Source organism: Sciurus vulgaris (genome assembly GCF_902686455.1).
Source record: "Sciurus vulgaris genome assembly, chromosome: 15".
In the NCBI taxonomy this organism is placed as follows: domain Eukaryota; kingdom Metazoa; phylum Chordata; class Mammalia; order Rodentia; family Sciuridae; genus Sciurus; species Sciurus vulgaris.
The window spans coordinates 25,331,382-25,358,732 of record NC_136476.1 but is presented as its reverse complement, the minus strand read 5'-3'; the positions used below and the strand labels follow the sequence as shown (position 1 = coordinate 25,358,732).

General features: G+C 37.3%; 1 protein-coding gene across 4 annotated transcripts in view; it reads right to left on the bottom strand.

Annotated features, from left to right (window-relative positions):
- Positions 1-27,351, bottom strand: part of IL33 (interleukin 33) — a 59,770-nt gene that overhangs the window by 7,098 nt on the left and 25,321 nt on the right. For 3 of the 4 annotated variants that reach the window (XM_079113098.1, XM_079113101.1, XM_079113100.1), the window contains exons 2-3: positions 11,174-11,283; positions 25-150 (exon numbers count right to left, since the gene is read on the bottom strand). In XM_079113098.1, the coding sequence (XP_078969224.1) occupies positions 25-150; positions 11,174-11,270 (223 nt within the window). In that variant the 5' untranslated portion in view covers positions 11,271-11,283. Of the gene's footprint in view, positions 1-24; positions 151-11,173; positions 11,284-15,027; positions 15,046-27,351 lie in introns of those variants that run through there. The other variant, XM_079113099.1, reaches the window with a different exon arrangement.

Here is a 27,351-nt window from a genome sequence, read left to right as displayed (position 1 = left end):
GCCAGGAAATGTAGTTTCCATTACCTGTTTTTTGTGCACACCTTTTGGTGATTTTTTTCCTAAAGTAACAGGCCTTCTTTTCTATGATAAGCCCAGAGCGCAGCTTCATACAGTACACATGGCAAATTTCTTTGGTCTTCTGTTGGGATTCTAAACAATGAAAAAATTGTGATATTGTTTTATTCTGTCCATCTTTATCTTTTTGCAAACCCTAAGTGCAACATATGAAAGCAAGTACAGATCTCTAGTATTCTACCAGAAACTCGTGGAAGTTGTGTTTTAAAATTCAGAGTTTTTTAGATTTTAGAATTGTAATGTAGAACAATATCATCTATATGTGGTACCTTTAACAGGGGCTGGTGTGGCACTGCTTAACCAAAAACTAATTAATTTTACAGTGAAACACAGGAAAATTTACAAAAAGTAAAATAAAGATATTCAGTTCAGGATTTAATGAACAAATGATTTCAGGTCATATGTTGCTGCCAAATGAGTTATGAAAAACTTTAGGTTTTTAAGAAACATTTGGTTTTCAGAATTACATTTGAGGAATTACAGGCCTTCATTTAATATACATAAATCTTTACCTTAGAAGAAATATGTTTGGCCATGTGAAATCTGAGATCTAAAATAGATCTACTTATATAAAATACACTTAATAATTTTACTGGGCTAGCTATATCCTACAAACTTTATTGATATTAAAATAACTGATATTTACTAAGAGTCTATAGTAGGTCAAGTACTATGCTAATTATTCTACATACTTTTTCACTTAATCCTTCACGATAATTGTGGAAGGTAGGCGTTATTATCCCAATTTTATAGATGATAATCTGAGACTTTTAGGAGTTGTGACACTTGTCCAAGTTTACATGACTGATGAGAAATTGTGACAGGTGTGTCTAATATAAAAGCTATTTTTTATACCCTACCTCCCTTTAAGAAAACACTACCTTGCAGTTTGAGGGATTAAAAGAGTACAAATTCAAATCTAAAAAAGTTGAAGTAGAAAAGTTAATCATTATTCAGTAAGTCTTATTTCATTGAAGCCAAATAAAAATTTGCACCAAATAAAAAAAAAATAATTTGTTACTTGGAAATCATAACAGCCTCTCAGAGTCAGACAGAATGAAAATTAAAACATGAGTCAAGCCGGGCCCAATGGCACATGCCTATAATACCAGTGGCTCAGGAAGCTGAGGCAGGAGGACCACCAGTTCAAAGCCAGTCTCAGCAACAGTGAGGGGCTAAGCAACTCAGTGAGACCCCTGTCTCTAAATAAAATACAAAAAAGGATGGGGATGTGGCTCAGTGGTTGAGTGCCCCTGAGTTCAACCCCCATTACCCACCCCCCAAAAAAAACCCAAACCCAAGTCATATGACCTCAATTTTCAATATTATATAGTAAATAAAATATCAAAGAATTTATAAAATATAGTAGTCAAATTTCAATTATTCACAGTAATTCACAAAAAAGAATATTTTTGACTTTGGGATCCATACAAAGATATTCTAAAATTCTCTAGAAGATTTTCCTTCCTAATAGAATGCTTTTAAAGTCAAGTGGAATAAACTTTTATTAGCTACTATCTTGATTTATCCATATCTTGCCTCCAGTTCAGAAGAGCTATTATGACCTGTAAGTATTTTCACCTCTTTGAACAAGGGATTGACCATTCCAGCATGGGAATCCCCAACATCTCTTTATAATTCAGAAACATCAGTTACAGTATCTCACATTTATAAAGTGCTTTTACAGTTACAAAAATAATTTACAATGTTAAGTAGTGCCAGAGCCAGCATTGTACTTGTTCTCCTGATAATCAGTTTAATGCAATACTTTATTAATTATACCACATTGTGTCTTCAGAGTTTAAAGGCCTAAGGCCACACTGAAATTCCTTATATGCTTCTCTTTATGTTAAAGTTGGCATCCCATGGGGACGTGATAGTCATCCTTAATATTGAATGTAGACTCTAGGGAAAAAGAAATGGATCTTGGGTAATCTGAAGTGAGGGTCATGACATGCAGACGTATTGTGGAGGTAGAAGAAGAAAGGGGTTAGGAAGATAGTTAAATATATGAATGTGAGGAGCTAGCATCTAGTGGGACAAACGCTGGTTATAATTTATGGGGAATGTGACTACATTTGAAGTATTGTAAATCCTTTACACTGGAAGAATTTGAAAGAAGTTATACTTTGGTGCTCTAGGCAGCCGAAAGTATGAGGGGTCACGTGGGGGCTCTGCAGGAGAGAGTGCTCCACTGGGGTCAGGGAACCAGCTCAAGTTTACATAAGGGCTATTACAAATTCCTGTGTCTCCATCCTGCCTGCTCTCTGAGAGTAGTCTTAGTGTGACTTTTAAGGAAATTCTCACAGCTAATAGCTAATATCATATTGGAACAGCATGAGATCCCTAAGGCAGGTTTAGTGAGTACATAAGAAGAGGCCTGGAAATCTTTCTGTAGTTTTAGCCCCATGGTTGACAGAAACTACAGATTTGAAACACTTCATCTTTCATTTCTCCCTCAAGTACCTATTTCACCGCATTCTTTTCTCACTGCTTCCTAACCTTGATCTATCTGTGGCATTTGACTCTGGGGACAACTTCCTTCCTTGAACCCCTCTTCCTTTATGTGACTAGTACATTAGTTCCCTGTGTTTCTCTCTGATCAGTCTACCACTCTCTTTGTTAGTTCTTCCTCTACCTAAAATGTCAGTGTCCCTTAGGGTTTTCTCCTTTGCTTTCTCTTGCTCTAAACTTTCTTTTCAAGCCATCTTGCTTGCTCCAGTGACTTCACACATCTGCTTAGTGGCTGATGACTCTGCAAACTGTAACTCTATCTTTTGTTTTCCTTCTGATTTTTCTCAACAGGGCATTTTGAATTAACAACTACCTTCAAGCATCTCTGTCTCTATCTATGTATGTCCTCTTGAATGAATTATGGACATTTTTACCTGGATGACCTACAGCTACCACAAGCTAAAATATGGCAGTAATGATGATGAGGATGATGATGATAAAATAAAACTTCTTTATCTTTTTTTTACCATCAATATATTTCTCCTAAATCCCTTGTCTTGAAAAAATAGTACAACTGTCTACCATTATCTGCTCAATTCTTAAATCAGAAAGTTGAGAATCAGAAAATTAGAATCTCTCTTCTTCCATCCTTCAATTTAGTCAATGCATCATTAAATCTTATTGATTTCACCTTCCAAATGTATCTGAATTGTAATTCTTTCTCTCTATTTTGCTGTCTTAGGTCAGACCTTCACATTAGTCCTCTAGATGATATAGTAGATCTCTAACCAGTTTCCATTCCTCTCTTGACTCATTCTATCTTCACACATCATTCCCCAGTTAAACATTTTCGGTGGTTTTCTCTTGTCCACAGTATAAATTGAAGTTCCTTCACCAACAGAAAATCTTGCATGGATAGACTTAAGCTAAAGGGGTTGATCTCTACCTAGTTCTGGCTAACTATGTCATGCAGGAATATGGGTCCAGTATTTCTAGATCTTTAGATTTCTTCAGAGAACCTATATATTTAGATTCTCATGAAAAAGTTCCTAATTTTGAAAACTTGCCTCAATTAAAAAACAATACTGTTCAGGCCAAATAAATGCTTATGTAGGCTGAATCTGTCGGTGAATAAAGGAGGCTAGGTTGTTAGGAAGAGAAAGTGTTAATGGATGTGGGGGAAAGGAAGCAGGAGAGGAGAAGGACCTAACCATGAGGAATATCTTTCCTCCAGGTCATTAAGTTCTGTACCCTGAGGGCACCAGAGGTGAAATATTCTGGGAGTGAACTAATGTGTGACTGGCTGACTGGATCTGTAGTGAATGGATATTGAGTTTTGTGGCTTTGTGGACTGTGAATTGTGTCACATCCAGGTAGTCCAAGGGAGGAGAAGGAAATAAAGGAGTGTGTGTGTGTGTGTGTGTGTGTGTGTGTGTGTGTGTGTGTTTTCTTTGTGGCTTGGGGGCTCAGAGCAGAAGATTATTTAGAAAAATAATATGAGACATTTATTGCACTTTGAGTTTTGAGAACTGGTTCAGACCTGTCATAAACTGCATAGGTCTCTGTTGAATTTTTTACAGAGGGTTTAAATACTTAAAATTTTAGCACGGAACTGAGTTTCAACTTTAGAGTATAACTGAGTTGATATTATTGGAAAGGAGATTTTTCTTAAGGAATGATAAAAATGTGTTGTACTGCAAAGTCATATTAATGATTTGGGATCATCCTTATCACTGTCCTCTGGTGCAGATAAGCAGTTCCTGAACTCATAAAAGGGAAATTACATTTTAACTATGGTATCAACACTAGAAACTCCAGTAAATCTACACCTTCATTCCTATATCTATAAAAGAACCTTTATTTCCTGGGGTACAAAGAAAATGCATTCTTTATTAAGAAGGAATTTGGGGACATGGAGTCACTGTTTCTGCACAAAGTATTTAAACTCAGTAAAGGAATTAATTTAACAATGATTTCCTGGCCATTCAGAATCCTGTGACAAATTAGTGTTTTCCCTGGTTACCAAAGAACAGTATGGGTGGGCCACCCTCATGGAGGACAGAAGGGGAAAGAAATGATATTATTTAATACTGTGGTCTTAATACTGGCCTTAAAGGTGTTCATGGAGGGGGTGATCCAAGATGGCAGACTAGAGGGTGACTGCATCTCCAGTCACTCCAGAACCCAGGATTCAAGAAGGGGAGGCATTGAGAGACTCAGACTAAAATAGAGCCATGGGGTGAGTCTCCCCCACCCGCTGAAGCTCGACCCAGGCAGCTTATCAGAGTAGGGCAGGGCAGCTGGAGTCTTCCCCAGGTAGCCCTGAGCACTCCAGCGGTGGGCTCCTCCCACACGGCCAGCTTCTCGGAGCAGGTCCCCCAGTGAGAGCCTTTCCACACAGAGCCAGCTCCAAGCCCTGGAACCAGTAGGGGGCTAGGGGCAGATTTCTTCAGAAGCACTGCATTATCAAGTTACTCCAAGACTTCAGGCTACTGAAGGCTGGGAGGTGATACACTGGAAATCTATAGGGACACTATAAGCCAATAGAGGAAATCTGCAATATCACAGAGTCCCACTGACATCTGAACAATATGAGAAAACAAGGGAAGAAAATGTCCCAAACAAACCTACATACTATATCAATAAAACCCAATGAGAGCACAGCAGAAGAAATGTCAGAAAGGGAGTTCAGAATGTACATAATTAAAACAATCAGGGAAGCAAATGAGGAGATGAAAGAGCAAATGCAGGCATTAAATGATCACACCAATCAACAGTTAAAAGAGCAAATACGGGAAGCAAGAGATCATTTCAATAAAGAGTTAGAGATACTGAAAAAAAAAAAAAAAACAGAAATCTTTGAAATGAAGGAAACAATAAACTAAGTTAAAAACTCCATAGAAAGCATAACCAATAGGATAGAACACCTGGAAGACAGAACCTCAGATATTGAAGACAAAATATTTAACCTTGAAAACAAAGTTGACCAAACAGAGAAGACGGTAAGAAATCATGAACAGAATCTACAAAAACTATGGGATACCATGAAAAGGCCAAACTTCAGAATTATTAGGATTGAGGAAGGCTTAGAGAAACAAACCAAAGGAATGAACAATCTATTCAATGAAATAATATCAGAAAATTTCCCAAATCTGAAGAATGAAATGGAAAACCAAGTACAAGAGGCTTATAGGACTCCAAATATACAAAATTACAACAGACCCACACCAAGGCACATTATTATGAAAATACCTAACATACAAAATAAAGACAGAATTTTAAAGGCCATGAGAGAAAAGAATCAAATTACATTCAGGGGGAAACCAATAAGAATATCAGCAGATTTTACAATACAGACCCTAAAAGCTAGAAGGGCCTGGAACAAGATTTACCAAGCCCTGAAAGAAAACGGGTGCCAACCAAGAATCTTATACCCAGCAAAACTTACTTTCAGATTTGACAATGAAATAAGATCCTTCCATGATAAACAAAAGCTAAAGGAATTTACAAAAAGAAAGCCATTACAAAACATTCTCAGCTAAATATTCCATGAGGAAGAGACGAAAAACAACGACGCAAATCAGCAATGGGAGGAATTAGCCTAAAGGAATAGCCAAATAAATGAGAAACCAAATCATGTCAAAAAACAAAAATGAGTCAAATGACTAGGAATACAAATCATATCACAATAATAACCCTGAATGTTAATGGCCTGAACTCATCAATCAAAAGACATAGACTGGCAGATTGGATTAAAAAGAAAAATCCAACAATATGCTGCCTGCAAGAGACTCATCTCATAGAAAGAGATACCCATAGACTAAAGGTGAAAGGATGGGGAAAAACATACCATGCACACAGACACAGCAAAAAAACTGGAGTATCCATCCTCATTTCAGATAATGTGGACTTCAAGCCAAAACTAGTCAGAAGGGATAATGAAGGACATTACATACTGTTTAAAGGAAGCATAAATCAGCAAGACATAACAATCATAAATATCTATGCCCCAAACAGTGGCTCATCCATGTACGTCAAACAAATCCTTCTCAATTCCAGAAATCAAATAGACCACAACACAATAATACTAGGTGATTTTAACACACCTCTCTCACCACTGGATAGATCGTCCAAACAAAAATTGAATAAAGAAACCATAGATCTCAATAACACAATCAACAATTTAGACTTAACCGACTTATATAGAATATACCATCCAACAAAGAATGAATACACTTTCTTCTCAGCAGCACATGGATCCTTCTCTAAAATGGACCATGTCTTATGCCACAAAGCTACTGTTAGCAAATACAAGAAGATAGAGATACTACCTTGTACTCTATCAGATCATAATGGATTGAAATTAGAAATAAATGACAGAATAAAAAACAAAAACTTCTCCAATACCTGGAGATTAAATAATAAGCTATTATATGATGAATGGATAACAGAAGACATCAGGAGGGAAATAAAAAAATTCTTTGAAGTAAACGAGAACAAAGACACATCATATCAAAATCTCTGGGACACTATGAAAGCAGTACTTAGAGGAAGATTTATTTCATGGGGCGCATTCAACAAAAGAAGTAGAAATCAACAAATAAATGACTGAACACTACAGCTCAAAGCCCTAGAAAAAGAAGAGCAGACCAACACCAAAAGTAGTAGAAGACAGGAAATAGTTAAAATCAGAGCCGAAATCAACAAAATTGAAACAAAAGAAAAAATTAACAAAATAAGTACTTGGTTCTTTGAAAAAATAAACAAAATTGATAAACCCTTAGCCACACTAACAGAGAAAGAGGGAGAAAACTCAAATTACTAAAATTCGGAATGAACAAGGAAATATCACAACAGACACGATTGAAATACAAAACATAATTAGAAGCTATTCTGAAAATCTATACTCCAACAAAACAGAAAACCTCGAAGACATCAACAAGTTTCTAGAGACATATGAATTACCTAAACTGAACGAGGAGGACATACACAACTTAAATAAATCAATTTCAAGCAATGAAATAGAAGAGGTCATCAAAAGCCTCCAACAAAGAAAAGTCCGGGACCAGATGAGTTCTCAGCCGAGTTCTACAAAACCTTTAAAGAAGAGCTCATTCCAATACTCCTCAAAGTATTCCATAAAATAAAGAGGAGGGAACCCTCCCAAACTCATTCTATGAAGGCAATATCACCCTGATACCTAAACCAGACAGAGACACTTTGAGGAAAGAAAATTTCAGACCAATATCCTTAATGAACATCGATGCAAAAATTCTCAACAAAATTTTAGCAAATCGCGTACAAAAATATATTAAAAAGAGAGTGCACCACGATCAAGTGGGTTTTATCCCAGGGATGCAAGGTTGGTTCAACATCCGGAAATCAATAAATGTCATTCACCATATCAACAGACTAAAAGTTAAGAATCACATGATTATTTCAATAGATGCAGAAAAAGCATTTGATAAAATACACCATCCCTTCATGCTCAAAACACTAGAAAAAATAGGGATAGTGGGAACATTCCTTAACATTGTAAAGGCCATCTACGCTAAGCCCATGGCCAATATTATTCTAAATGGTGAAAAACTGAAAGCATTCCCCCTAAAAACTGGAACAAGGCAGGGATGCCCTCTTTCACCACTTCTTTTCAACATCGTCCTTGAGACTCTAGCCAGAGCAATTCGACAAACCAAAGAAATTAAAGGGATACGAATTGGAAAAGAAGAACTCAAACTCTCCCTGTTAGCTCATGACATGATTATATATTTAGAGAAACCTGGAAATTCCACCAGAAAATTCTTAGAACTCATAAGTGAATTCAGTAAAGTAGCAGGTTACAAGATCAATGCTCATAAATCCAATGCATTTTTATACATAAGTGATGAATCTTCAGAAAGAGAAATTAGGAAAACTACCCCATTCACAATAGCCTCGAAAAAAATAAAATACTTGGGAATCAATCTCACAAAAGAGGTGAAAGACCTCTACAATGAGAACTACAGAACACTAAGGAAAGAAATTAAAGAAAACCTTAGAAGATGGAAAGATCTCCCATGTTCTTCGATAGGCAGAATTAGTATTGTCAAAATGGCCATACTACCAAAAGTGCTATACAGATTCAATGCAATTCCAATTAACATCCCAATGATGTACCTTACAGAAACAGAGCAAGCAATTATGAAATTCATCTGGAAGAATAAGAAACCCAGAATAGATAAAGCAATCCTCAGTAGAAAGAGCGAAGCAGGGGGTATCGCAATACCAGATCTTCAATTCTGTTACAAAGCAATAGTAACAAAAATGGCATTGTATTGGTACCAAAATAGACAGGTAGATCAATGGTACAGAATAGAGGACATGGACACAAACTGAAATAAGTACAATTTTCTCATACTAGACAAAGGGGCCAAAAATACGCAATGGAGAAAAGATAGCCTCTTCAACAAATGGTGCTGGGAAAACTGGAAAACCACATGCAACAGAATGAAATTAAACCCCTATCTCTCACCCTGCACAAAACTCAACTCAAAATGGATCAAGGACCTTGGAATCAGACCAGAGACCCTGCATCTTATAGAAGAAAAAGTAGGTTCAAACCTTCAACTTGTTGGCTTAGGATCAGACTTCCTTAACAGGACTCCCATAGCACAAGAAATAAAAGCAAGAATCAACAGCTGGGATAGATTCAAACTAAAAAGCTTTCTCTCAGCAAAGGAAACTATCAGTAATGTGAAGAGAGAGCCTACAGAGTGGGAGAATATCTTTGCCACTCATACTTCAGATAGAGCACTAATTTCCAGAATCTATAACGAACTCAAAAAACTCTACACCAAGAATGCAAATAATCCAATCAACAAATGGGCTAAGAAAATGAACAGACGCTTCACAGAAGAAAATCTACAAGCAATCAACAGATATATGAAAAAAATGTTCAACATCTCTAGTAATAAGAGAAATGCAAATCAAAACTACACTAAGATTTCATCTCACCCCAATTAGAATGGCGATTATTAAGAATACAAGCAACAATAGGTGTTGGCGAGGATGTGGGGAAAAAGGTATACTCATACATTGCTCTGGGGTTGCAAATTAGTGCAGCCACTCTGGAAAGCAGTATGGAGATTCCTCAGAAAGCTTTGAATGGAACCATCATTTGACCCAGCTATCCCACTCCTTGGCCTATACCCAAAGGACTTAAAATCTGCATACTGCAGAGATACAGCCACATCAGTGTTCATAGCTGCTCAATTCACCATAGCCAGATTGTGGAACCAACCTAGATGCCCTTCAGTTGATGAATGAATAAAGAAACTGTGGCATATATATACAATGGAATATTACTCCGCCATGAAGAATGATAAAATTATGGCATTTGCAGGCAAGTGGATGAAATTGGAGAATAACATGCTAAGTGAGAGAAGCCAATCTCAAAAAACTAAAGGACGAATGATCTCGCTGATAAGCGGATGAGGACATATAATGGGGGGTAGGAGGGTTAGCATTAGGGTTAGGGTTAGATTTAGGTTTAGGGATAAGGAGGGTGGTAAGAATGGAGGAAGGAAGGACTGTATAGAGGGAAAAGATTGGTGGGAGGGAAGGGAAAAAAATAACAGAATGAATCAAACAACATTGCCCTATGTAAATTTATGATTTTTAATTAAAAAATATTAAAAAAATAAGTTACTGCAAAGCTCTTTGTATCAAAGAGAGAATTACATACACAAAAAAAATGTAAGGGAAAAATTTTCAGAACTATGTCTGGCAGTTAATTACATTATAATTTTTCTGTTTTTAAAAAAATGTTGATGCTTTTGCAGTTTTTAAAAATTTGCGATTTTTTGTGTATTTTTCTTTTTCTAAATAAATGCTTATTTACTTAGTAGAAAAAAAAAAGGTGTTCATGGAAAGAGGGAGGAGCACAAGGATACACCAGTTGCTGTTATCGTTCCTTGTCCTCCATTTTTTTCTCCAGCCCACCAGGGCTCTGTTAACTCTCTTGTGTTTCCATGTGAAAAATGAGTGTATAAATTTGCATTATTCCTTCTTAGGTAGGTAATTTTAAGGGTCAAAGAGGCATAGAGTCCTTCTATCTCGGAGCTTTATTACTTGACTTTATTTCCTTTTTACCTTAATTCAAACTCTTTTAGTTTGTTACTACATAACCATGAATTTCATTTGGTTGATTTTTGCTTTATCTGAAGGTTTGATCATTCAAATATCTTCACTTGTTATTCTCTCCCTCATCAGTATTTGTCAGTCAAGACCACGTGGTTGGTACACCAACTGTCTTAACAAGTATTTGTTGAATGAAAATGGATTAGTTTAGAATTTTGTTTTTTAATTAGGGAAAAGATTTGGGCATTTAGTGGCAGAAGGTGTGAGGACAATATAAGGATCAACATAAAAGACTAGGATTAAGTTTATATTATTCATAAGTTTAAATTTTTTGAGCTATTCCTATCCCATGATGTATTAAATAAGCAAAAATTGCCTGTCATATCTATGAGTCATGCTTTTAAAATTTAAATTCTTATATTCTTAGTAGCTTTTGGCAAGGTTATATATGTAATCATTGAAATAATAAAATCTTGATATCAGATAAAAAGTAGTGTAATATAAACAAGAATGCTTAAGTCCTTACTTCTTATCTTGCAAGGTTTCACCAAGGTTCTGTCTGCTGTGCTGTTCAGCTTTGCTGAGGAGATTTTGGGGGTTGAGTACTTCAGTTTAGGCTTCATTTTTTTCAGATTTCTGTTGGATTAAGATATAATATTAGTTCAAATTCTTAACTTAAAACAAACAAGAACCATGACTAACTCAATATGAAATTAATGACCACATTTAAAAAATTAAGCAAAATTTGAACAAGTATTCTGATTATACATTTATACTAGAATGTAGTCATAGAAAAAAGAGAACTGCAAAGAAATCTTAAACTTTAGTTATATTTATTGTTAGTGGTACTACAATATTGAAATTCTGAGATTGTTTAGTTATATTTTAGTACATAGAAAAGAAAGACATATTTATGCTACATGATTTCCATTGTAGGGGAAAGGAGATACAAATATAAAATTAAAAGAGCCAAGGAAAAAACCCTGTAAATGTTAAAATTGAATCAATAACCAATGCCCAGCAAAAAATATGTGCCCATATCTTAGTTTCTAAATACTTCTTCCACTAGAAGAAATCTCCATATCCACTCCAGATCTGGACTGGGAAAACAGTGGTAAATATAGAACATTCTATTGTGCCAGAAAGCATTAATATTGTTTCAAAAGCATATGTGAACTGCCTTAAAGGGTTTCCCACTGGCCAAATTTGGCACTATTTAAGAATAATGCCAAATTATTATTTAAGAATAAAGAATTGGCACTAAGAATAATGATGGTAATTGATTATAAGCATTTAACCCATTAAGTTCCACATTTTCAGCTCTGTGAACGTTCACTTTCATCTTCCTTGTTAAAATAAATAAAAATAACAACCAACATTCATGTTAGCTCATTAAACAGGTTGGATATACATTTGAATTAAGCAAAAAATCAAGAAAAGTGTTCTGTAAGATATGGTATGTTACAATAGAGTATTGTATGTTTCATATTTGCTGATTGCATGCTTACATTGTTTATATGGATAACTTTTATGGTAAACTTATGTATACATATAAAAATATTTCAACAAAATCAACACAGGTGCATTAAAATAGATTGGAAATCATAATCTAGAGCATATATATTCTTTTTTATTTTATTTTTTTAGTTGTAGGTGGACACCCTTATTTTAATTTATTTATTTTTATGTGGTGCTGAGGATCAAACCCAGTGCTTCACACGAGTTAGGCAAGCACTCTACTGCTGAGCCACAACCCCAACCCTATATATTCTTTATATATACTTCTATATATAGTAAACATACTTTTTCAAACACTTTAATCATTCACCTATTACTTTTCCCAAAAGAATTGAACTCTAAAAGCATGATTATTTCAGAAGTTACCAAAAGTATTTTTGTTGCTCAATTTGTTTTTATTTAAGTGTCCCACATCTGGAATGATGGGACTTGATGGGTTAATAAGTCCCACAAATACATAGCATTTCTTGAAAATGAATGAATAGAAAGGGATCTATTCATTACAGAAGGAATGATAAAACTAGAAGAATCACCATCTTGCAATCTCCAACTTAATACTTAGTTCAGGAAAGGATTATCAATGGATGTTGTACTTTGAACAAGCTGGATTACATTATCATACTGAAAGAATATGAAATTCTCTATCATAAATTGTGGGAAGCTCCTTATTCTTTTAGTATGATACTGCAAGCTGGCTTCACAGGCAAGGTATGGCAGTGTTGTGGTTTGTGGAAGAGTAGGACTTCTCCAGTTTTACACTCTGACTGCCTGATATTCTGCCAATGATTATTGATTTTTTTAAAGCATTGGTCTCCTATTTTGCTGCATTTTTTAAAAAAACCCACAAATTAGCTATGAAGTGGGTACACTTTAAACCTTTTCTAAACTTCAGGTGAATCAGCTCTTCTAGCTGAGTTAGAGAGGAGACTCTGGGTTACAGGATTTTTTAGAGATACACTTCATGCACCTTTATTTTTGTCGGCAAATTACAGAGACTGAAATTCCAAATTATCTTCTCTAGGTGGAGCTAGAATCTTATATGCAGTTTGCTTACTTATAGTCACTATCCTTGAGCAAAATCCTCAAAGGTAGCCCAGTTGAAGACTCCCTGTTGTGCCCCCTCAGTCTTGTCATGGAGTGGATATTATCCTTTTACTGCTTGAGGACTTCACATAAATCCTACTTCTTTCTCTGAGTCTCCCACCCTTTATTGATCCAGAGTGCTGAGAAGCAGAGAACCTTATACATGATGTTACTAAGTCCCTCACTCTATGAATGAGTAGATTGAGATTCTGAAAGATTAAATGCCTTGCCTAGGCTCACAAAAACAGCTGTGAGCATAATTTAGTCTATTGACTACCATCTTGATTCCAGCACTTCTCCATTCTGTCTCCTTCCATCCCGTCCTATGTCCCTTCCCTCTTCAAAATGTAGTGGGGGGGGGGGGGGAAACACCAACAACTGGGAATTTAACTTAAAACATTCAGCCTTTCTTCTATACAAGCAGTTGTCCAGCTTCTTTGAAATAATAAATTTCTGAATATGGTATGTGAAACTGAAGAAGTTGCATCTATACTCAAAATCCTGCAGACTGACCTTGGCTGACTAGACTATCCTGATTGTAGAAAGATGGGAATGTTGTAGTTCGTAAGCCAAAATTATCTTGGGCTATCTTAGGCCGTTTAGATAAATAGTCATTCACTTTTAACCTCTGTATCTGAAATAATAATATTCTCACAACTATTAGGTAAACTTTTCAGACTATGTGGTTAAGCTTAGAAGACAACCCCAAAGCTAAGAATGCCATAACATAATTATACCTACAGGAAAGATATCCCTGCTTTGCTATAGCCTGCCTACCTCATTCCCACACCAATATATTTGTTGAATATACTGGTTATGAATCTCTATTCTTTGACTGTAAGAGTTCATGTAACCTCTTTCATTTTGGAAAATGTCATTTAGGGTAACTTGAATCTGTGTTCCTGGGCTATGGTCACTCATAATTGGCTCAGAATAAACAATTTTCTTATTTCCTTTAAAGCAGAGTTGAATTTTACATTAACAGCAGCCAGTTTATGACCATAGTACATAGAATAGTACAGGTTAGGTAGTCCTATTGCACTTAAATTTTAAATTACACAGAAAATAGTTTAGTACCCTGCACAAGTAGGCATTGAGGTTCACTTTACTAACATGAACCCTGCATTGCTGTGATAAATTTTGTTTGTTTTTTCTTTTATTCAAAGCTACACATGCCCTAGGAAAAAATTTTTCCTTGCCATTAAAAAAAGTTGCATTTTCAAATAAATCTTTGTGTTCTAATCTGTATCCTATCTCTTAGAGAGCCAGAGCTCACATTAGTATAATAAAGATATTGGTAGTCATTCACTGAAGAAAAATGTAGCTATCTTTATTGACCTAATTGTTTTTAGTAATTAGTTGATATCCTAACATTTTCCCCCCACCATTTTCACTTCTCTGGACTGGCATGAGAGAACACATTAGGAAGAATTCTGTTTTAAATCACCGTTAGCTTGTGTAGTTGAACAAGATAAGAAGCTGAAAAACACTGCCTTTATGATGGACACAGAGAAAGTCAACACATTTTTAGAATTACATAAACCAAAAGTATAATATGGCAATATTTTCAAATCCTATTCTGAAAAATAACCTATAAATCTTTTACTTTGCTAAGTATGCTAACTATTTTCACCATTTTCTTCAGACGAAAATTTACTCTTTCTTTACTCTCTTTTTTAATGTTAGAACATATGGCAATATAAACACCATAGATTTTCTTTTGCTGTTTTTTCCAGTAACAGACAACAAGTATTCTTGCACACTGATTATAATACTCACTTAAATTGTAAATGTGAAGGGCTGCTCTCAGCTGATATGGTTTCCTGTAGTCAGCACTTGGTAATAGTTAACGAAGTTACGTTCCAGTTCTATTTAAATATACACACACATGGATTATGTAACATTAGGTGACAGCGTTTGATGAATGAGACAAAGAAAACAGAGCTGGTTGAATAAATTACAATGTGTGAAAGCATATCTTTTTCCTATAGTCAAATCCTATATAGAGATTTCAGATTATTTTAGTTGTAGCACCTCCAAAGAGTTATGCTTAATTAATTATTAATTTTTATAACCTCTGAGACTTGAACTCTAGGTAGTGCTTTTTCTGGAATATAGAATATACAAGGGCATAGACAGTTTAATTGCCTTTCTGTTGTCTATAGAAAGTTGAAAACAAGTAATTTTTTTCTGATTATAAAAATGGTGTATTTGGAAAATGTATAAGTGACAGGAAATCATATATGCTGTGAATCTTGACATTCATTTTTCACTGTTGACATATACATATCTATTTTTATTTTAAAATAGTGCCATACTGCAAATATTTTATAAGCTGCCTTTTCTATTTTCCTTCTAACTCTATATCATGAGCATTTCCCCATGTCACAAATGTTCTTTTAAAAGTAACATTATAAATAACCTTCAATCATATAAATAAATCTTAACCAGTCCTTTCTTGATTAACACACTGGCAAGTCCAGGCTTTTTTTTTTTCCTTTTTTTATTTTCTTCCTTCTATCTATCCCTCCATTCTTTTCTTTCTTTTTCCCCCTAACATCAGTGATCAATGTTGCAACTACTAGTTTTGTGTGTGTGTGTGTGTGTGTGTGTGTGTGTGTGTGTGTGTGTGTGTTTGAGAGAGAGAGAGAGAGAGAGAGAGAGAGAGAGAGAGAGAGAGAGAGAGAGAGAGAGAGAGAGAAAGTTGAGATTCTTGGAAAATTGTTTTAAGTTCATTGGTAGAATAAATTCCTAATCAGAGAATTGTCAGATTAAAAGGTACATGCATCTCATGGTTTGATAGATGTTACCTAATTGACTTCCAAAAGTTTGTATTTGTTTATATTTTGTCAACAGTTCAGGAGAATGCTCTTTTCCCTATCTCTGAAGAAGCAATGGATGTCATCACTTTTAACATGTTTACCTTTCTAGAGTAGAAAATATAGTTTTGAATTTTGTTTTTATTTAGTGAAATTAAACATTTTTATAAAACCATGTGTGTTGTCAGTTTCTGCAAATTATTTATAGGACTCTTTCTAAATCAAGAAGTTAAATCCTTGCATGGATATGTATTAGAACATTTTGTCCAGTGCCATTTCTCTTTAGATTTTGTTAGTGACATGTTTTGCCCATAAATATGTTTTCAGATATTACATGAAAAATTTTAATCATTGTTCTTTTAGAACTTCTGGGTTTTATGTCTTGCTTCAAAAGATCTTTCCTCCTTCAAGATTATAAACAAATTTATTTATGCTATTTTCTAAAATTTTACACTTCAATCTTTGGTTGATTCACTATTACTTTTAATATAAAATATAACTTAAGGATTTATTTCCTTAAATGCTCCTCACAACCATATTTGCAATCTAGTTTAGACAAATCGAAGTTTTACTGCATGTTATGTTGGGGTCAGTATGGAAAGGGCTGCAAATGCAGTAAGGAGTTTGAATTTTATCCTATAAACAACATAAAACCAAGTGAGAAAGATGATTTAGAGTATGTTTTGTGAATATAATTTTATGGCTTGGGAAGCTCCATCCAAAGAAAGAAAAGAAGGAGAAGAAAGGAAAGAAGTGGCCAATTAAAATAGCCTGGGCAAAATGCAGTGAGGACAGTTAGGACAATGTTAGTTGGACTAATAAGAAGGTGCTGAAGGTGAATGAGTGCTGCAGGCACTTCATAGAGTCCTTGGTGTGAGAAAGGGCTTCATAGTCCTAGTTCCAGTTCCACTGAGTCACCCAGCTGCTCAACGGTTAAGTCAGGATTAGAACCTAAATTTCCCTCCTGGATCAGGGATGTGTCCACTACAGTGTCTCCACAGCTCTTTTTGGATGAGGATGTACCAGCTATGGACTGTGTAAAAGGGAAATCAGGGAAGTGAAGGGAAGTGAAGGTGGTGCCAGTGGTTTATAATAGGTGACTCAGGCGGAGAGTTCACTGGTAGAGACAGGAAGTGAGTTAGATATGGGTCAGATAAAGTTTGAGGTACTTGAAACAACTATAAGGAAATTTCAACAGGGAGCTGGAACCTAATGAATGTGGATTCATTCTTCATTTGTGAAAGCATGATAGTTGCAGGTGTGGGAACAAATGAGATTGGCTTGGCTAAGTGTGGAGCAGGAAGAGAAAACTGTGGAGAGATGGAACACTGGGGATCTTACATTTAAAGGGTAAGAGAAGAAAAGGAGTCAGTAAAGTAAATCAGAAGGAGAAATGAAGAGACTCAGGGAGAACACTGTCCCAAAACAACAGAAATAACTGGCAACAAGTACTATAGAAATCCAGCTGGAGATTAGAGACCTTGCAGAGAGTGGGATAGCTATGATGTGAATCACAAAGCAACTACAGTGGACTGCCCAGGTAGGAGAAGGAGGAAGTGAGACTTTTTCAAGAAGTGTACTAATGAAGAAGAAAAAAAAAAAAAAAAAAAAAGACAGAAAAGAATGGTATTTCGACAGAGTAGTGTGGAGCAGGGAAGATGCTGCTTACTAGCTAGAGATCTTAGGAAAGTTATTTAATGTTTCTAAAGCCACAGTTTCATACATATTTAATGCAATTTTTATAAAAAAATTCAATGACTTTTTTCATAGAAATAGAAAAAGCAGTCATGAAATTCATTTGGAAAAATAAAAGACCCAGAATAGCCAAAGCAAACTTAGCAAGAAAAATGATGTGGGAGGCATCACATTACTAGACTTAAATTATACTGCAGAGCTATAGTAACAAAAACAGCATGGTATTGGCACAAAAACAGACACTAAGACCAATGGAACAGAATAGAAGACACAGAGGCATACAGTTATTGCATACTAGACAAAGTTGCCATTAACATACATTGGACAAAAGATAGCCTCTTCAACAAATGGTGCTGGGAAAACTGGAAATCCATATGTAGTAGAATGAAATTGAACCTCTATCTATCACCCTGCACAAAACTCCACTCAAAGTGGATCAAGGACCTAGGCATTAGACTAGAGACATTGTGCAAGAAGAAAAAGTAGGACCAACTCTCCACCATGTTGGCTTAGGAACTGACTTCCTCAATAAGACTCCTAAAGCACAAGAAGTAAAATCAAGAACCAATAAAGGGGATGGTATCAAACTAAAAATCTTCACAGCACAGGAAACAATCAAGAATGTGAACAGAGAGCCTATAGAATAGGAGAAAATCTTTACCACCAACATCTCAGATAAAGCATTGATCTCCAGGGTATATAAAGAACTCAGAAAACCTAAACCAAAAATAAACCAAATAACCCAATCAATAAATGATCTAAGGAACTGAATAGACACTTCACAGAAGAAGAAATATAAATGGTCAAAAAATATATGAAAAAAATGTTCAACATCTCTAGCAGTTAGAGAAATGCAAATTAAAACTACACTGCAATTCCATCTCACTCCAGTCAGAATGGCAATTTTCAAGAACAGAAGAAACAATAAATGTTGGACAGAATGTCAGGAAAAAGGTTCATTTATACATTGCTGCTAGGACTGCAAATTGGTGTAACCACTATGGAAAGCAGTATGGAGATTCCTTAGAAAATTTGAAATGGAACCACCATTTGACCCCGTTATTCCACTCCTTCGTTTACACCCAAAGGACTTAAAATCAGCATACTACAGTGATACAGCCATTTCAATGTTTATAGCAGTTCAAATTACATTAGCTAAGCTATGGAACCAACCTAGGTGCCCTTCAACAGATGAATAGATATAGAAAATGTGGTATACATACACAATGGAATATTATCCAGCCATAAAAAAAGAATGAAATTATTGCTTTGCTGGTAAATGAATGGAACTGGAGAAAATCATACTAAGTGAAATAAGCCAGTGGCAAAAAAAAACAAAGTTTTGGAGAGCAGTGACTTGGACCATGGGTTTTGACCGTCTCAGAGCTGAGGCTGCACTTTTCCCTGGGAACTTTCTGTGCAAAGGAGCAAGATAAGATTGCCCAAGTGGTCTGGTAATGCCCTGCCTGAGAAAGTTCTGTGCAAAGGTACAGAACAATAACAGTCTTGACCTTGAGATCACACACCAGCTGCCAAAGAGTAGAGAATTCTGAGCATAACAAGATAATCATAATACCTTGGAAGTGCTGCAACCTTCAAACCTGCCCGATTTGCAGAAGCTTTCCCAGAAAAAAACCTTTTGATGATGAAACCTGTATAATAAACATGCTGTGCTAGGTCTGAGTCACTGTTCTTCCATCAGAGATCGGTGTTCCACATGGTCCCAGCTTTCTCTTTGTAAATGTCTTGTGTGTCTTTCTTAATCCCCCATAGCCTCTTGGTGGTTTTTAGTGTTCAGCCATGCAGGTTGCTACACAAAGGCAGAATGTTCTCTCCAATATGTGGATGTTAACCACGGGAACATTAGAAGTTCATTGGACTAGACAAAAGGAGATGAAAGTAAAGGAGGAGGGATGGGAATAGAAAAACAGTAGAATGAATCAGACATATCTTTCCTATCCTTACATGTGAATACATGACCAAAGTAACTCCACATCATTCACAACTGCAATAATGCGATCTTAATTGGAACAAGTTATATTTATTCTATGTGTGTATAATGTCAAAATACACTCTACTGTCATTTATATCTAGAAAGAACAAATAAAGAATAAAGCCACAGTTTCTTCATAAGAATAAATTTCCTTGTAATATAAGCTCATAAGGTTGTTGTGAGAATCAGATAAGGTGCATTTTATGCACTTAGCATAATAGAGAGCATATAGTAGAAACCCAATATATGTTTTAAAATATTATTGTTATCATTATTGATGTTTTGTTGTGATGTGGAATTCTTGGGTATGTTTTAATGCAGAAAAGAGTCAACAAAAAGTGGGGGATACCCTGTATGATAATCCTGGAGGAGATAGAGAAGAACAGTAGAAGAAGGGTCAGCTTTTTGAAGGAGGACTCATCCTCCTTCTTGTAGAAGAGGAGGAAAAGTGAGAGAAGGGAGAAAAATATGAATTTTTAAGGTCTAGGACATGAACCTGAGACTCTCATAAAAATGACATCTATCTTTTTAGTAATGTAAATTGTGAAAGGGTCATAGAGATGAACATAAAAAAATCATTGATTTGAATTTTTGAGAATAAGTGGGGAAAAGTCTAAAACAGCTTCTTGAAGAATATAAGAAATTTATCACCTAAAGAATAGGGAATTATTGTTCATAGGTACAGAATTTCAGTTTTGAAAGAGGGGAAAAAAGTTCTGGAAGTAGGTGGTAGAGACACTTGCAAAACAATCTGAATGTGCTAAATGCCATGGAACTGTATACTTTAAAATGGAAAATTTTATGTTATGTGTTTTTTCACAATTAAAAAAAAGTGATTTAAAACACAGAAGTAGAAGAAATAGAAATGGAAGTTTATGTGTAATAGGGGAATTCCAAAATTTCCAGCTTTGTCACAGAGATGTTCTGGTGATAATGGTGGTCAGGATGAGGTTTCTGAGCCAGCTGTTGAAGAGTGTTAGAGTCATGAAAGCAGTCATAGAAGTTGCCAAAGATGACAAGAGCACAGGCAATGATGAATGGAAAAGGAGACATTCCCCTCAATTGACAATGACAAAATATGTGTGATATAATCCTTTTCAAAGTTGCAGATACGTATGGTTGCCTCTTTGACTGGAGAAGTCTTCCAGAAACTTTTATTCAACAAGTACTGAAGCCCATTTTATGCCAGGGACTAGGTATTTCATTAGCATTAACATTATCTCCTACATTTTGTTGTTGTTCGGAGATGAATGGCCAACTAATGAATTTCTATTTAAGATATTGTTTCTTGACAGATTAAAATGTCAGATTTCCTCCCTAATTTAAATGCATGTCATTTTTCTGAAACATTCTCCTCCCATACACATGCATACTTCTTACCCTCTCCCTCCTGTGAGAAGGTACCTGAAAATTTCATTTCACTTTATCATATTAGCTACCTTTGAGCAACTCAAAAATAATTTTCAATCACTCACCTTTTATATTTTAGGCAATGTTCTTTGACTAGTAATTGCCCTCTTTTAAAATACTGATCTGCTTAAAAGTGTTAGGTTGTCTATTGAATTTTCTTTCCTTATTGTGAATGATACTTCAAAAACTTTTTTTAAAATTTTAAAAATTTGTTCTAATTTGTTATATATGATGGTAGAATGCATTTATACATTTTGATAGATCATACATAAACAAAAAAATTTAAAAATAAGTTCAATTTCCTGTGATGAGTCTTGTCATAAAAATGCAGTTTGTAAGATTTTTTAAATTAAAATATATAGTCACTATGGATAATTTGGTTGATACATAAAAGAGGAAGTTTACCCTATGATGCCCAAGAAAGTAATTAAATGATTTGAACAACTGGCAATCATTGTGAGGATATCCTAACCTCAGTGATATCCTGAGGCCATTAACAGTGCTGAATTTGAATCTGTTTGTGGTAATGCAGAGAGTGCTGCATAACATAACAACAACAATAATAAATCAAACACTTAGTCTAATGTTAGGCTAGATACTGGACATATGGCAGTGAACAAAGCAAAATATTTCTTAGTAATATAAATATGGTCATATAAATATTAGTGAAAAATGATAAGTTGGGGCAGAAGATAAAAGAGTAAAGTGATACTAAGGTAGTGTAGTGTAGATAAGTTGACATTTAAGATGCATCCAAAAGATGCAAAGAACATGTGGAAGGGATGGGAAGAAGGTGATTTCTGAGCAGAGGAAACACAGGGAAAGGTCCTGAGGTGGTCAGAACCTGCAGTGTTAGGGAACCAAGGGGGACAGGCTGGCTGGAGCTGTGGGCTATGGGGAAAGCTTAATGCAATGAGGTAGGAGATGGAAGGGAACAGAAGTTAGGTTAAGGCTGAATCTGGAGACCAGAGGAAGGAGCTTGGATTTTATTTAAAGGGCAATGGGAAGCCAAAAAAGGGTTTCATGTAATATGGATATGAATTTCTTTTTTAATTAGTGCTTTGGCTGCCATGTGAGGAACAACTGGAGGGCGATAAGAGGGAAGAAATGAGACCAGCAAGGAGTTTGCTTTAGTTCAGACTCTTAATAATGGCACTGGTGGAGGTAATGATAGAGGCTACTGTATTTCTGGTATCTTACATGGGCCAGATGCTTTATCTCTAATTGTCATTATGATCCTGAAGTTTTAATATGATTGTCTCCCTTTTAGAGGCTCTTTTTTATTTTCTTTTTTTTGGTGGTGGTGCTGGAGATTAAACCCAGGGCCTTTTTCATGCTAGGCAACCAACTGAGCTATATCCCCAGCCCCTGACTGTCTCCATTTTAGAAGTGAGGAACTGGTTATGGTGTTGCATGCCTGTAATCCCAGCTACTTGGGAGACTGAGTCCAGCTTGGACAAGTTAGCAAGACCCTGTCTAAAAAAGAAAAAACAAAAAGAAAAATTTTTTAAATATGCAAAGGAAATAATGACCCAGAGAAACTGTCTTGCAAAAGGCCATATACATAATAAGAAGCAAAGCCAGAATCTGATATCAAGTTCATCTGGTTCTCTTTTATCTTATGGGAAGGACTGGTAGAATGGGGTGAATTCCTAGGTCTTAAATTTCATTCATCGCTTTGTTGAGCTTTCGTGCCCTTGCATGTCTTTAAGTTGAATAACACTTGGCATTTATAAAACAATTCTGTGCTTTTTCATGTTTTTTTCTGGATGCAATATTATCTGGTCATTTTTATACACTGGCCCTATGTGCCCCATCAACTTTTATCACCTTATCTCTCCCTTCATATTCTCTACCTTTCAGATGACTAGACTTAGTTCCTCACATGCTTTCACATCTCCAGGCCTTTGTTCAGACTGTTCTTGCTAATGATGCCTCTTTTTATTTGTCTGGGAAGCTCCAACCTAACTCTTGGAGCCCAGTTCAAATGTTTATTTCCCTAACAACCCAAAATGAAGTAGACTCTATTGCTTCCTCTTTTACTTGCTTATTGCTTACCGTAGCCAACTCTGTTTGAATGTCCACTGGACTTCTAGCTTCTTGGGAACCAGTGTTGTGCCTTAGTTGTCTTTGTTTTTCCAGAAACTTTCCAGAGAAGGCACTTGATAAGTCATTCTGTAATTTGGATCAGTCATTGAAAAATCCCTATAAACCAAGTAAGGCAGGCATCATCCACTAAAAATATGTAGGGACCCTGTTCAAATTTCAAAGATATACAGAGTAGTGAAGCTGGAACTTTGTGTTGAGCTGTTAGAAATTGACACTACTCCACTATTGTTGATGTGCAGAAATGATGGTTTTATAGGGCTCAGCCTACCAGAACCCACATCTTCTTGTTCTTGGGTCAATGCTTTTTTGAAAGCATTACAAGAAGCTGACTTTCTGGCTGGCTTGTGGCTGGCCCTGTGTTCAATGCACATTGTTGTTTTATTTTCCACTCCCTTCTCATCCTTCTCACCATGCCATATACACTTGGGAGGCCCAGCCTGTGTAGTAGATCAAGTCTTAAGTGATTTTTGAAGAAGCAGAACTAGGATGGCCTTCTTCCCCAAGCTTAGTAAACCTGGGTTTTCTCCCTCCCTTCAGATCCCTTTGATTTTGAAGTCTCCATTTCCCCATCTTAAAAAACAACTTCTGCTGGGGTTGTGGCTCAGTGGCAGAGCACTTGCCTAGCACATGTGAGGCACTGGTTCGAATCTCAACTCCACATATAAATAAATAAAGTTTCACTGCCAACTAAAAAAAAATTTAAAGAACAACTCAACTAGAATTGAAGCCACCAGATATTCCCATGGGAAAACTTCCAGGAAGTGAGCAGTTTGTATTCAAAATTTATAAAGCAAGCAAGATGCTAGCATTATGATAAGAGCCCAGAGAAGAAAAAGGTAGCAAAAACCAACTGTAAAGACTTCATATATTAGGATAATCAGAAATGACATAAATATGACTGATTTTTAATATGTTTAATAGTGTTCTAAAAAAGATTGAAAAGACAAACAGGGGACCTAGAAATACAAAAAAAAAAAAAAAAATTGAAATCAAAACTCAGTAGAGGGGGCTGGGGTTGTAGCTCAGTGGTAGAGCACTTGCCTAGCACATGTGAGGCACTGGGTATGATTCATAGCACCACATAAAAATAAATAAATAAAGGTATTTCATCCATATAGAACCAAAATTTTTTTTTTTTAAACTCAACAGAGGGGCTGGGATTGTGGCTCTATGGTAAAGTGCTTGCCTAGCACATGTGAGACACTGGATTCAATCCTCAGCACTACATAAAAATAAATAAAGGTATTGTATCCATCTACAACTAAAAATATTAAGAAAAAAAAACTCAACAGAGAATCAGAGCCTCTGGGACAGGAGTCCCCTATGTTTCTGCTTTCTATTGAAGCATTAAAATTTCTTTTTCTTCCTTTTTCTCAAAACCATATCCTCATTAGATTGCTGTTGGGGACAAGGACCAAGATTTTGGTAACAAATTGCTGACCATGAAGGGGGACCCAAGAGCATCTCCTATTCTGTTTTTTTAGGGATAGGTCTGGCACTCTGGGCAAACCCCCTTCCTTGTCAAGGATGCAAGTGGCCGGTGAGCTTGTTGAGGACCATCTACTAGAGAATTAGGAGATAGGGTGAGTTTGCCTTGGGCTGACAGAGGAGCTGTTACTGTAGAAGGACTGAGGGACCATCCCAGCAGCTGCCAAAGCTCCTTTTACTTCAGGGAACTCCCACCATCTCTTCTTGAACTATACAGGTTTCTCCATCAATCAATCAGTCTACTTTGAGAAAAAAGGAAACTGAATGCAGTCAAGTTGTGACACAACTGGCCATGTGCATGATCCCTGCCCTATGTATGCCTTTAGCCACCTGCCAGCTGAAACCATGGGCTTCTGCTCTGATGCTAAATACCCTTAACTGTCCATGCTCCATCTGATAGAGAACAAGAACTTCAGGTCACTTCCCCAACTTTGCCCTTTCTCAGCAGAAAAGCAGCTTGGAGATGTCATTGCCCATTTTTCCTTAGAAATGGAATGTAAAAATTGACAGTGGAGAAGTGTAACAGTGGTCCACTTTACACCTTGAATAAAGTCCTTGCTGCTCTGCTACTGTGAATTATTCAAATAGACATATATCTTTCTCTTCCTCTCTCCCCTTCCCTAATCTGGAGTGCGTGGAGAACAGGATTACCTTCTTCCCGCCACATTCAGAGTTGTTTGCACACACCTATCACAGGAATGAAGTAATTCAGACTTTTCAGAAGGCACCAGAAAATCTAAAAATGGCCATCTCTCAAACTAACAACTATAACTCCCAACAAGAACACCTGGAATGTAACCTTTGAATCACCTCTTTAAAAGACGCCTGTTCCCCATGATGGGAAGAATCAAACCCTTTGGGACAGGAGCCCCCTGTGTTTCACTTTTGCTAGCAAAGCAACAACCTTCTTTTTCCTTTTAAAAAACAAAAACAAAACCCCAAATCCCCTCCCCCGCAAACCTCAATGAATCAGTGAAGCAGCAGATTTTACATGGGTGAAGAGAGTTGGTGAATGAAAACACATTTGTAATCCAGATACACAGAGATGGAAAAGAAGATAGGAAAATTTGGAGGGTAAGAATGAGACAATCTAGAGTATATTTTGGAATTACAGAAGGAGACAATAGAATAGAGAAAGAACTATATTTGAAGATATAATGGCTGGGAATATTCCAGAATCTTCGAAAGATCCAGATATAAGAATACCAATGAGGGGATTCAAGATGGCGGACTAGAGGGTGGCTGCGTTTCGTGTTGCTCCAGGACACAGGACTCAAGAAGAGGAGATATAGAGAGACTTGGGACCAACTCAAAGCAGTGGGGGAGCGTCTCCCACTGGGCAGGCGTCCCGGACGGGGCAGGAGTCCCGGACGGGGCGGTAGCCCCGAAAGCAGGGATCTTTGCGAAGTAGAGCTGCCGGCGAGGCGCCCCTCCCCCCGCCGGAGCAGTGATCACAGACAACTGGGAGCATTGGAGAGGTGGCTGTTCACCACAGCGTTTGGACTCGGCGCAACCCACCCAGGCTCTGGGAGGCTGCCCAAAGGAGTAGGTGCTTGGTGAGCTGTTTGGACTGAAAGCAACCACCCCTGAACACAGGGGGCTTCCCAGAGGAGAAGGAGAAATACGGGCTCGGCACATCACTTGGAATTGGAGCAGCTGCGCCAGGGCTCCGGGCAGCTATCCGGAGGAGCAGCGTGGACTCAGGACTCAAGAAGAGGCGATTTTGAGAGACTTGGGACCAACTCAAAGCAGCCGGGTGAGTGTTTCTCACTGGGCAGGCATCCCGGAAGGGGCGGTAGCCCCGGAAGCAGGGAACTTTCTGAAGTAGAGCTGCCGGTGAGACGCCCCTCCCCCCGCCGGAGCAGTGATCGCAGACAACTGGGAGCATTGGAGAGGTGGCTGTTCACCACAGCACTTGGACTCGGCGCAACCCACCCGGGCTCTGGGAGGCTGCCCAAAGGAGAAGGTGCTCAGTGAGCTGTTTGGACTGAAAGCGACCACCCCTGAACACAGGGGGCTGCCCAGAGGAGAAGGAGAAATACGGGCTCGGCACATCACTTGGAATTGGAGCAGCTGCACCAGGGCTCTGGGCGGCTATCCGGTGGAACAGCGTGGTGAGTGGTTTGGTCCCAGAGCATCCGCTCCTGAACACAGGGAGGTTGTCTGGAGAAGGAGGAGGAGCACGGCGGGGTGCTTGGGCTCGAAGTGACTGCACCAGGGCTACGGGTGGCAGTCGGGACAAGAAGGTGCACAGTGAGTTCTTGGGACTCGTGACACACCAGATCTCTGGGTGACTGCCTGGTGGAGAAAGGGGTGCGTGGTGGGTCACTTGGATTTAGAGTGACCGCACGGAACAACAGGTGGCTGCCGGAGGAAAGGGCATGTGGCGGGTCACTGGGACTCGGAGCGATTGTAAGGGGCTCCAGGTGGCTGCTCAGAGGAGGGGCCGCATAGCCAGGCGAAAAGTGCAGAGCAGGGTCCTAGACGGCTTCTTGGTGGAAGAGCCCCACAGACAAACTGAGGGGCGGAGCGAAGGCTCCAGGACTGCAAGCAGCTTCTCTGAGGAGAGGCAGCCTAAGGAGATTCGTT